Raw genomic sequence first — 13,589 nt, 5'->3', positions numbered from 1 at the left:
AGGTCATACAGGTGATTACTACTGATGTAAATGTGATACTACTATCCCTCCAAAGTCACTGCATTGAGTTTAAAAAAAAAAAATAAAAAAATTGAAAGGTTTCATGTTGAAGTGATTGCAAAATTTTAAACCATAAGAACTTGTATAAAAGCTCAGAAGCACAAGATAAAAGAGTGGAAATTTCAGAGTGATTGATTGAAGAAAACAATATTAAATTCTATTATGGAATTCAAATGCAAATAATCATATAAACAAGAGTACTTCCCTTAAATTCATGTATTGAAATATTTACAGATAGATTTTTGAAAACTATTAATTGGACAGGGCTCTCAAACCCATTTCCTTAAAGCCAAACTCAGGCTGAAATTTAGTAATAGTTTGATTCCTTTGCTCACAGGATAAGAGAAAAAGCATTTCACCATGTGCGTGACAAGAAAACAATAACATGACAACAGAATTAATGTATTCCTGGATCTCTCTGTGTGGATCTGGCTCATAGATTTGTCTCTACTAATGACTTTAAGAAACAACTTTGGATCTTTGATATCACATGTGCACTAATACTTAATGTTTGACTGAAAATCATAAACAGGCATAAAATAAAAATCTCTGCATGACCCTCGAAGAGACGGAGATCTTTCAGATAGATGCATTTCTGCCCATCAGCCTTCTGAGGAAATGCTTAAAATAAAAAGTAACTTTAAACTAATTGAGAAATAATTAAATTTCACATAACAATATTTCAAAATATATTATCCAGGCAAAAATTCCTAATTAGAGATGTTCTTTTTTGTTGATTGTTCAGTTGTTTGTTTTCTTGTTTACTCATTTAACTACTGTATATTATTTGAATATGTGGTTCAGAACTCTGACTTTAAATTGCAGATTTCCTTTATGACAGTATTGTATTGCACCAAACAGCAGACTATGCAAATGAGGATGACTTCTTGTCTGAACTAACCTTAAATTATTTTTGACATAATCTTGTAGAAATGCAGAATTTTATGTTAGACATTTTTACTAGTTGTAGTAGTGTTTATGAATGATGAAAAAAAAAATTCACGTCTCTATTGTTAATGTGTTGACTTTATTTAACTTAAATCCTGTGTTTTGCCTGTCTAAAACATTATGGCTGAAACCTGTCTGTTAAAATAGAAAGATTTCTATGTCTTTGAGAGCTGAGATCGTTCCTTTCACCAGCACTTCAGGTTGTTACAAGTGCTGTATCTTTGCATCATTATGACATTATTTAGATCCCTAATTATAGACACCATTTTTAGGCAGAAACATTCCTTTCGTTACCTGCAAATTAGAAATTTTGTTTTTTCTTCTATTGAACAGTGCTACAGATTCAGATATAATTGATGTACAATTTCCAAATCTAAAAGAGATCTCTGTTTTAGATGTTGAAAGGAATATCTTAGCATTTGCTGACAGTTAATTGAAAGGCCCATTTCAAAGCCACTGATCTGTTTGTTGGCACTCTAACATTTTACCCAAGACTCTGTCTACCCTCTAGTTTCTTAGCTATGCATTTTGGCGTTGACCTCCACTCTCACATTCACTAACTGCACTTTTGGGAACTTTTCTAAATACAACACATGTCTTCAAAGGATATGTAATGTATTAGCCTTTAACAAGCTGCTAACTTACTGACTAACCTTCGTCAGCTAAAGGAACCCAACGGAAACAACCTATTTGCAGTGAATTGCTAAAAAGACATGCTTTAGTTATTCTATAAGATACGAAAATTCACAAAAATGGCAAAAAAAACAAAATTTGCATGTTAGTAAAAATGTATCTGTTTCAAAGTTCTCATTGTATGGTATATTCTATATTAGATGTTGAATAACTACGAAGTTTAAATATTGTAACAGACATATTAACTCAGCAGATCTTCATCTATTTGTGGGAGACACTCTGATACAATATGTTTTAACCTTACTTCTTTTCTCTTTAAGGAGCGTAGGATGCACTGTTGTGGAGATGCTGACTCAGAGGCCTCCATGGGCAGAATTTGAAGCCATGGCAGCCATCTTTAAAATTGCCACCCAGCCAACAAACCCCCAGTTACCACCACATGTGTCTGATCACTGCCGTGATTTCCTCAAACGTATCTTAGTAGAAGCCAAGCTGCGACCATCCGCCGAAGACTTGCTGCGCCATACCTTTGTACAATAGCAGTGTAATTATCCTCCACTCTCCTAAATCTGCAACATTTGTTAACTGCACTTTTATATTAATTATAAAAATTATACCTAAGAATGGGTAGGCTAGCATGGTTCAGCCGCTCCTCACCCGGTTGTGTCAAAAGACAGTAAAAAAGCCAAGTTATGCACAGTACTTGTGTGCTGTCAAGACTAGCTAATGTTCAGAATGTAGCAGGAAGAAGATAAGTTAATGTGTGAATCTGGTCTTAAGTTGAGTGATTTTAATTTAATAGTATCCTCTGTATTGTATGTTTTTATTGCACTTATGCACACGATAATCATCTGTGTGCACTTTATACACAAGGGTACACATATCAAAGCTGTACTGTTCAAGACATGTTTTTATCTATAATGGATCCTAAAAGACAGAAGTGGGCTGAACACTGCTAACTAATAATTCAGTGTTGAGAGAGTTACAAAATGTAACATTTTAATACATAACTACAAAATTCTCCTACCTAATGAAGCAAATGTGGAAATATTTTAGCACTTGCTTATGATTTTAGGCAATCAGGCATTATAGATATAAAAAGCACATTCATTCAAGGCACACTGCTATACCGAACAGTAAGCTAGCTTCTGTTGAACTTTTTGAGCAGTCTGATGCTCAGCACCCATTGAGAATCAAAACTTTCAATACAGTTCCATTAAGACTGTCTTTCCTTTGAAGTGCCAGTTCTCGTTAAGCCTTTTTCAGCCTTTATGCCATATAAGAATAAAATAAAATAATGAAATAAACACTGTTCAACTAAATAATTTATAATGATACATTTTATAAGTTACTTTTACTTGATAGGTTTAATTCATTGTTGTCAGTCAACAAGACAATGCCCCACACATCAGTTGAAATGAAATAATTTCACCAAATAAACGTTTTTATTTAATAATACTTCATAAACATTACTAAAAAGAAACATGTCAACAGAACAACCTGCAGTTTCTTACAAATAGTATAGTTGGAGTAAAAATGTTTTAGTGTGCACTTTCAAATGATTGCTTTGCTGTATAGCACGTAACAGTAAATAGAAATCATAAGAGGACTGATGACTCACAAGTTTATATAAATTAAGCACCCTGAAAACATCATGCTTTAATATAGGTGTCACCAGACCAAAACCCCTCCTTTATTATGGTAAATAGCATTGGTCTCCATTTAATAAATTCCAGAGTGCTGCATTATAGTTGTTGAAGTATGCCTCACTTGTCTGATGTTTTCCTATCATATTTTTATATTCTTGAAAATGCTAGTATAAAAAGTTTTCAAAAATTCATTTTATTTTATTGTATAATTCAAATTTAGTTGTGGATATGACTTGGGTTTTAATACCTAATTCAAATTAGATTTGAGGCTCAGTTGCAATAACTGGACATTTTAATAAGCAGCCATCATGATTTCCAGTAACAGAAAGCACTTTATTGCACACATTATTCTTCTTTTTAAAATCATACTGATGCTGTTTGACATTACCGGCTTGCTATTTTGAGGGGTCTTGCACCATTCTCACCCATCTGAGAGCATGTCTCTCATTCCTGATGCCTTGACACAAAGATATCAGCACTGTCCATTTCAGCCTTTGCTACAAACATCCTGATCATTTTAAAATCTAATGGAATATACACAATCACAATCAACTCAGGATGAACTCACACATTAGTACCAGATAACAGATAGGGGAAGAAGCATTTCAAAAAATATGTGGAGTGGCTAATAAAAAGGAAAAGAGTGGCATATAAACTGTTAATTTGACAAACTAATTGCATGTTCCTTCATTTTTATTTAAACTTTCAGGAGGAAAATGTATGGAAATAATTGATTTTTCAGTTTTCTCTTCTGTACCATTCCTTTTTGTTAAGTTTTCCTTTTTTTTTTTCCTTTTATCCTTACAACAATCTGACTACATTCATTGCTCATGTGTGCCTCACAGCACTGGAGTGCAGTTTGAAACATTTTATTTAAAATAAAAAAGCACAGCCTGTCGGGGCAGACTTAGCATTTTTGATTGCCCAAACAAGGAGTTGAGTTCTCACACTTTTCTGATGCTGAATTGTACACAGTGAAAGATGTCTGCATTAAGACATTAAATATGTCTGCATTTATTGTTAAATAACTGTACTTTGTGGGTAAAAGTGCAGACTGTCTTTCATTCACAGCAGTCATTTGTGATTCATATTGCACTCTAGTGCTCGTGACTTACACGTTAAGAGTACGTAGTTAAACAGTGCCAACACAAAGAGAATGTTTAAAAAATTTTCCTTACACAGTAATATTATTTTGTTTGTTTGTTTGATAATAATGTATTTTTTTTAAAGAAAAATAGAAGTGCTAATTACACTTAAATGCATCTCCTATTGGAGAGAAAGTGAATGCATATAAAAGCCTGTAAATTCACAGCGACACGAAAAGCATACTTTCTGAAGTGCTCACAACGTATGCGTTTTCACATACAGTAAGTAGTTTTTCTTTTGTAAACTGAGTATCAAGGGATACATTGTACATTTTTCTTATATATAGCTTTTAATTCTATATTTGATCTAATGGTTAATATCTGTAAATGTATTTTTACTCTCACTGTTGATTGCTGAGTGTAGTGTATGTATGTATGTATGTATGTATGTATGTACAGATTTTTTTTCTATTGTTGACCTTTTTGCACATTTTTTGACAAACTGTATAATTTGTACACTGATTTAATACTCTATGGCCAATTGATGCTGGGTGTGCGAAATCTTAGTTTATGCGCACTTTACTACTGTCTGTATGTCTGTGTCTCTTGGGGATTTCTTTGTAAAGATACCTTGGCGCCAGCAGCCTCGCAGTGTTAATATTCTGCACTCTCCAATAAACGGGCCAGAGAAGAATGAGGTCTACTCAACTAACAAAGGTTTGCTGAAATAAAAATTGTTTTACATAGTTCACCATCTTGTTCCTCAGGACAATGCACTTAATTGTGAAAGTAACATTTTTGCAAATCCTGGGCTGGCAGGTATATGCTGAGAATTTTCACATATGTGAATAGCCACATTACTCGGTGGATTTTGTCCACTTTTATTTTATTACTACACAGACACCAATAATGTTTTTCCTATGTCTGCTGTACTTTGGCAGCAGAATGGCAAGTCGCCAACTCTCTTCTTTCAAGCCAGTTAGATGTGGAATAGGGGCCTTCCGGGCTGTCTCAGGTACCTTAGCCAGTGGGATGCCAATAGATCCCTTGAGCCCTTACAGTCTAGGATTAGGGCAGGATCTCTAGTTTGGGCGCTTCAGGGAACTTTTATCGAGTTTGCCCACTGTGTCACCTGCGGCCTGCTGACCCCAAGTATTGAATGCACTGTTGAATGTCTCTGATGACTGTGTACTGTATTTAGTTTTAAAAAAAAAAAAAAGAAAAAGAAAAAAAAAAAAAGCTGGTGTACTCCACATTAGGACTCCACTGCTACAGAATAGGTTTTCACACTCTCCATGCACATTTTGACTCTGTAATGTTTTAAAAAAAATGTACAGAAGTGTAAATTTGAGAAGGTACTTTTTATTTACACCTCCTGGTACACTATATACACACTGTGTTCTGCCATGTAAGTGCAGAGGGAAGAATACTATATATACCATATTCCTGCTCCTTGCTAACAAGATAAAAATATTACTCTTGAACAGGATGTGGAGTTTGTGCAGCACTTCATTTCCGCTTTCCTGAAAACACTTGCTGAGACACTTGTTGACAAGGGTCTGTTTTTGGACCCTGTCAGCATATGACTGTCTGACAGAGTACCCCATGTAAAAGGAGATTACAAAACAGGATGTGCTTTCCCCTTGCAGGTGGAATCTTGCCTACTTATTTAAGCTTCTGCCAAGCCAGCAGTAGGTGCATCACTACAGATGTTAACATGCTAGGTGTTCAGTTCCCCTATTGGCATATTTTCCACCGCAGCTTTTGGAACTGCAGACTTGCATCTGGAGAGTCGGTCAAATTAGGGTGCATGTCTGTTTTGCCGGAAACAGGTGATAAAGAAAAGGCAGAATAAATTCTGCCAACAGTTAACCTTCATATATACATACCCTCTAAGGAATTATCATGGTATCCTTCACAAGCATTTGCATGTGAGAGCACAGTGTATTAATATATACGTATGCATAAAGTTTAGTATGCATATATCATTTTTTATTTGTTTTCTGTATCAATTGTAAAAGAAGCCATGTTTATATTTGGTTTGTGACCAATAAGCTTGTTTATATGGAATCTGTATATCAGTGGTACTTTTTTCAATGTTGGGGGGGAGGTGTTGTTTTGTTTTTACCTTTTTTTAACTTTTTTTTTTATTTTAATGACTGATTTTATGCATGATGAGGTCTTCAAGATGTAATTGACATCAAAGCAAAAATTTTGCCTTTTGGAAAATCACCCTGGTGAAGTCGCAACCAGTGGGTGTATTAAAGGCTCATAGTCTGTGCAGCGTGCGACTATGACAGCTGGAACTTTGCAGAGTGTTAATAAAAAAGGTATTTATTTCATTTTTGGCTACATGTTTTGTTTTTGCTAAATGTAAATGTATGCTGGATTTACTGTCTGAATTGGTGTGTGGGTGTGTTTGTGTGTGTCCTGCGGTGGGTTGGCACCCTGCCCAGGATTGTTTACTGCCTTGTGCCCTGTGTTGGCTGGGATTGGCTCCAGCAGACCCCCGTGACCCTGTGTTCGGATTCAACGGGTAGGAAAATGGATGGGTGGATGGAGATTCAATATGTATTTTTACCATTCACTGTCAACAATCTGGTGATTTTTTTTTTTTTTAACACAATTTTATTCATCTTGATTTCTCTGTTTGTCTGGGTCAGATTTTGCAATCAGTTTTTTACCCACTTTTACTAAACTGATTTCCTTCAAACTTTGCATGCATAGTGCATACAGTGGATATAGAAAAGAATCACCCCCTTCAAAATATTCACTTTTTTTTTTTTTTTTTTTACTTTACAGTCTTAAATGAAAACACACAAAAATTTTTCTTCCCAGCTTTACATCGAAGTGAAAGATATCACAGCTACAATTAAGAAAAATTATTAAAAAATCAAAAAAAAGACATACTGAAATTAACAAAGGATCACCCCCCCAATGTCAATATTTTGTTGAACCACCTTTTGCTTTAATGACAGCCTTGAACCTGTTGGGATACTTCTCTTATCAGCTTTGCACATCTAGATTGAGCAATATTTGCCCACTCTTCTTTACAGAATTGTTCAAGTTCTGTTAAATTGGATGGTGAGTGTTGGTGGACTGCTATCTTCAAATCTTTCCACAGATTTTCAATGGGATTTAGGTCTGGGCTCTGACTGGGCCACATGAGGGCATTCACTTTTTTCTCCTTCAGCCACTGTGTGGTCAATTTTGTTGACTGCTTCGTGTCGTTGTGTTGAAAGGTGAATATTCTGCCCATCTTCAACTTTCCGGCAGAGGGTATCAGGTTTTCCTCAAGAATTTGACAGTAATTTGACATCCATTTTTCCTTCTACCCTAACAAAAGCCCCATGCCCTGCGGCAGAGAAACACCCCCATAACAGGATGCTGCCACCTCCATGTTTTATTGTAAGTATGGTGTTTTGTGGATGGGGAGCTGCATTGGATTTCCGTCAGGTGTACCGTTTGATATTGAGGCCAAATAGTTTGATTTTGGTCTCATCTGACCATAAGACCTTTTTCCACTTGTCATCAGATTCTTCAAGGTGCATTCTGGCAAAGCTCAAACGAGCCTTAATGTGGCCTTTCTCGAGAAGTGGCTTTTTCCTTGTGACACTCCTGAACAAGCCACAGTTGTGGAGCACTTGTGAAATTGTCACATGCACATAATGACCTCTCTTTGCCATCAAATCCTGTAATTCTTTCAAAGTGGCCATTGGCCTCTTGGTAGCCTCTCTTACCAGTTTCCTCCTTGCTCTTCCATCCAGTTTGGAGGGACGGCCGGATCCAGGGAGGGTCCTAGTAGTACCAAACACTTGCCACTTCTTTATTATGGACTTTACCGTGCTCTTTGGGATTGATAAAACCTTTGAGATTTTTTTTGTATCCATCTCCTGCCTGTCTTTCTACAACTCTATCCCTGAGATTTTTTGAAAGTGGCTTGCCACCCATAGTCAGTTGTTTGCTGTCAGTTGCACTACCAAGCAAGGGAATGCTCCAGGAACAGCTGTTGTTATGCTTCATCTAATCAAACTGATTACAGTTGATCACAGGTGGAAGCCAGTAACCATGGTCTCCAGTGGAAATGGTGGTTACTTACACATGATTGACTTTACAAATATTGTTTAGGAGGGGAGTGATCCTTTATTAATCTCAGTATTTCTTGCTTTTTATTTTTTTAAATTCTTCTGAACTGTAGCTGTGATATCTTTCACTTGGATGTTATAGATTGCATTGAGTAAGTAAAGCTGGAAAAAATATTGGTTTATGTGTTTTCATTTAAGGCTGTGAACCAAAAAAAAATGGGAATATTTCAAAGGGGGTGATTCTTTTCTATAATCCTAAAAAACATATATAGTGCTTTTAGCCAATGCACACATACAGTGCATCCGTAAAGTATTCACAGCGCATCACTTTTTCCACATTTTATGTTACAGCCTTATTCCAAAATTGATTAAATTCATTTTTTTCCTCAGAATTCTACACACAACACTGCATAATGACGTGAAAAAAGTTTACTTGAGATTTTTGCAAATTTATTAAAAATAAAAAAAATTGAGAAAGCACATGTACATAAGTATTCATAGCCTTTGCCATGAAGCTCAAAATTGAGCTCAGGTGCATCCTGTTTCCCCTGATCATCCTTGAGATGTTTCTGCAGCTTAATTGGAGTCCACCTGTGGTAAATTCAGTGATTTGGAAAGGCACGCACCTGTCTATATAAGGTCCCACAGTTGACAGTTCATGTCAGAGCACAAACCAAGCATGAAGTCAAAGGAATTGTCTGTAGACCTCCAAGACAGGATTGTCTCGAGGCAAATCTGGGGAAGGTTACAGAAAAATTTCTGCTGCCTTGAAGGTCCCAATGAGCACAGTGGCCTCCATCATCCGTAAGTGGAAGAAGTTCGAAACCACCAGGACTCTTCCAAGAGCTGGCCGGCCATCTAAACTGAGTGATCGGGGGAGAAGGGCCTTAGTCAGGGAGGTGACCAAGAACCCGATGGTCACTCTGTCAGAGCTCCAGAGGTCCTCTGTGGAGGGAGGAGAACCTTCCAGAAGGACAATCATCTCTGCAGCAATCCACCAATCAGGCCTGTATGGTAGAGTGGCCAGATGGAAGCCACTCCTTAGTAAAAGGCACATGGCAGCCCACCTGGAGTTTGCCAAAAGGCACCTGAAGGACTCTCAGACCATGAGAAAGAAAATTCTCTGGTCTGATGAGACAAAGATTGAACTCTTTGGTGTGAATGCCAGGCGTCACATTTGGGGAAAACCTGGCACCATCCCTACAGTGAAGCATGGTGGTGGCAGCATCATGCTGTGGGGATGTTTTTCAGCAGCAGGGACTGGGAGACTAGTCAGGATAAAGGGAAAGATGACTGCAGCAATGTACAGAGACATCCTAGATGAAAACCTGCTCCAGAGTGCTCTTGACCTCAGACTGGGGCGACGGTTCATCTTTCAGCAGGACAATGACCCTAAGCACACAGCCAAGATATCAAAGGAGTGGCTTCAGGACAACTCTGTGAATGTCCTTGAGTGGCCCAGCCAGAGCCCAGACTTGAATCTGATTGAACATCTCTGGAGAGATCTTAAAATGGCTGTGCACCGACGCTTCCCATCCAACCTGGTGGAGCTTGAGAGGTGCTGCAAAGAGGAATAGGCGAAACTGGCCAAGGATAGGTGTGCCAAGCTTGTGGCATCATATTCAACAAGACTTGAGGCTGTAATTGCTGCCAAAGGTGCATTGACAAAGTATTGAGCAAAGGCTGTGAATACTTATATACACGTGCTTTCTCAATTTTTTTTATTTTTAATAAATTTGCAAAAACCTCAAGTAAACATTTTTTCACGTCATTATGGGGTGTTGTGTGTAGAATTCTGAGGAAAAAAACGAATTTAATCCATTTTGGAATAAGGCTGTAACATAACAAAATGTGGAAAAAGTGATTTTTACTTTCTTGATGCACTGTATATCAATTAACGGTTGACTCGGTTAACCAAGCCGGCCTGTGGGACAGATATCACGGCTAGCCTGTACTCTGTACTTTGAGTGCTGTGCAGAGTGGAGGCAGAACCACTGCATTTTTCCCAGTTACTTCTGGGGTGGTTCAGAGGTGTGTTCTTGCACCTACTCTGTTCAATGCTTGCATGGACTGGGTGTTGGGCAAGGTCATGGGGTCCAGCAGCTGTGGGGCATCTGTTGTCGAAGAAAGATTCACTGATCTTGACTTTGTCTACGATGCTGTGATCTTCCTAGAGTCGATGGAGGCTCTGATTGGGGCTTTTGAGAGACTGAGCGAGAAGTCTGAGTGTCTGGGCTTGCAAGTTTACTGGATAAAAACCGAGATACAGACATTTAATGACCTCTTATGCACAGCCATCAGCAGTGTGTCTGTCTGCGGAGAAAGTGTCGACCTTGTTGAGAAGTTTACTTACCTCGGCAGCGATATTCATGTCTCTGGTGACTCTTCTGATGAAGTCAGTAGATGGATTGGGTGAGCATGGCGGGTCATGACGTTGCTGGAAAGAGATATGTAGCGCTCTCGATATCTGTGCAAAAGGATGAAGGTCTAAGTCTTTAGAGTCCTGGTGCTTCCTGTCTTGCTATATGGTTACGAGACATGGACGCTATCCAGTGACCTGAGATGAAGACGGGACTCATTTGGTACAGTCTGTCTTCGGAGAATCCTTGGATATCACTGGTTTGACTTTGTGTTAAATGAGGGGTTGCTCGTTGAGTTCAGAATGAGGCACATTACCTGCATTGTGAGGAAGCATCAGTTACGGAACTACGGCTATGTGGGGCAATTCCCTGAGGGTGATCCGGCTTGCAGGATCCTCATTGTTGAGGACAGGAGTGGCTGGGGACCAGGGGACAGCTATGTAACACCTGGCTGTGGCAGAGGGTCATTTACAGATGGTGGGACTGGACCTCGTGTCTACCTGGGGGGTTGCCAACCAGGATCCCGACCTGTTTCGTCGTTTGGTGGGTGCGGCAACACATTGTACCAGTGCATGCTCCCCAACCTCAACTGACCAGGTCTTGGGCAAGTGGTTAGCATGTTGGATTTTCGATTAAACAGTTAATGGTTCAAGACCAATCATTTTGATTAATTGATAATGAGGTTTTGTCAAATTACTTCAATATGAAAATAAAGCAGCATTGGTTACGTTCTTAGCGTGTTGGATGTTTATGTGATTTTATTCAATGCCCTCTCTATTTTTCTGGGTCAAATTTTTCAATCAGTTTTTTACCCACTTTTACCAAACCAATTTCCTTCAAATTTTGCATGCATGCTGATCTCTGGTGGCAGTGCAATATTTCTCCCGGAATCTCTATGTTAATCACATTACATTTAAATTTCTCATTTCCTTATGATTTTAGCCTAAACACATCTTTATGAAAAATTAGCAGTGTTGGTCAAGTGGTTAGCGTGTTGTACTTTTCATCAGACAGTCAAAGGTTCAAGACAAATGTAGACAAAAAAAAGGTCATTTTGATTAATTAATATTGAAGTTTTAGCAATTACTTCAATGTAACAGTTAAGCAGCAATGGTCAAGTAGTTAGCATGTTGGACATTCAATCAAATGGTCAAAGGTTCAAGGCCAATGTGCACAAACTAGTTTTTTCATTATTTATATACAAATTAGGTGAAATACTGTTTTCAGTGAGTTGGCAATACAGTATTGTCTCAGTGGATATAAAGTGTTGGCCTTTTCTAAGAAAGATACAAGGTTCGATTCACCAATAGTAAAACTCACATTTCCAGTACTTTACACGTGTAAGGTTTCACCGTGGTTTGGATTTTCTAAAATGAGAAATGAACATGAATGAATGTTACGTTTCACTTTAAGATTGTAAATTTGATTCCACTCTGTCACTAATGCCATTTCTGCCAAATCTCCAAGGTGTTTGTAATATGCTGAGGACTGAGTGGCATTAAGGTGGAAAAAAATATATATAAAAAAAAAAAAAAAAAAGATTTTTAAGTGACACAATTTTATTCAAAAATGTACTGATAAGAAAAAAATACATTTTTTTTTTCTTGTACTACGATTTTGTTGGTCATATGTAACTAAAAATCATGGGCACCCATTAAAGAATTAATTCAATTAAAATGCATAGATTTGTTAAAGTGAAATTTCTAACTAGATTAACTATGAAAATGACACATCATATAAAACTTGATTAAAAAAAATGTTTTTTTACTTTTTAGTGCATTTTTGAATAATATGTGTCAATCTTTTTTATTTGTATTTATATATATATATATATATATATATATATATCCATCCATCCATCCATTTTCCAACCCGCTGAATCCGAACACAGGGTCACGGGGGTCTGCTGGAGCCAATCCCAGCCAACACAGGGCACAAGGCAGGAAACAATCCCGGGCAGGGTGCCAACCCACCGCAGGACACACACAAACACACCCACACACCAAGCACACACTAGGGCCAATTTAGAATCGCCAATCCACCTAACCTGCATGTCTTTGGACTGTGGGAGGAAACCGGAGCGCCCGGAGGAAACCCACGCAGACACGGGGAGAACATGCAAACTCCACGCAGGGAGGACCCGGGAATCGAACCCAGGTCCCCAGATCTCCCAACTGCGAGGCAGCAGCGCTACCCACTGCGCCACCGTGCCGCCCTATATATATATATATATATATATATATATATAATACATACATACTAGGGGGCTCTGCCCCCTGCTCACTTCGCTCGCCAACCCCTAGGCGGGCACTATGCACTAGCCACTTTGCGGATCTGTCGCTCACGTATGGGGAAGCGGATATACAATTAAAACAGATTGTTATTTTAATGGTAATTGTTACATATGCATAATAGAACTAACTATTTTACATTACAGTGAGTAATTAACCATAGTAAAAAATAGTAAAATGTAATAAATTGAAAGAATTTAATGTTTCATGTTGAGTTAGAGATATTTGTTGCGTTGTACGTTTTCGTTCTGTTTGGCTTTGAAATTAACATGCAAATACTTTTTAAACGTACACTTTTACTGTAAAAATTCAGTAAACGCTATTTTTTTAATTAACTTTTCATCAATATCGCACTGAATTTTGATTCCGTGTTTGGACTTACATCGTAACAACCCAATGTATAACTGCCCGTGAGTGAATATCGTTTCTTTCTCTCTAATAAATAAACTGACTTTTTTGAATGTTTGTCTCTGTGATT

The 13,589-nt window shown here is 37.8% G+C and overlaps 1 protein-coding gene across 1 annotated transcript in view; it reads left to right on the top strand.

The window, feature by feature from the left end:
* map3k2 (mitogen-activated protein kinase kinase kinase 2) overlaps nt 1-6,717 on the top strand; it is a 77,453-nt gene extending 70,736 nt beyond the window's left edge. The window contains exon 17 of the mRNA XM_028807211.2: nt 1,962-6,717. Coding sequence (XP_028663044.1) covers nt 1,962-2,181 — 220 coding nt within the window. The 3' untranslated portion in view covers nt 2,182-6,717. The remainder of the gene's footprint in view (nt 1-1,961) is intronic.
* The last annotated feature ends 6,872 nt before the right edge of the window (nt 6,718-13,589 follow it).

The sequence above is a fragment of the Erpetoichthys calabaricus genome, chromosome 8 (genome assembly GCF_900747795.2).
Source record: "Erpetoichthys calabaricus chromosome 8, fErpCal1.3, whole genome shotgun sequence".
Classification (NCBI taxonomy): Eukaryota; Metazoa; Chordata; class Cladistia; order Polypteriformes; family Polypteridae; genus Erpetoichthys; species Erpetoichthys calabaricus.
This window is presented reverse-complemented; position numbering and strand designations above follow the sequence as displayed.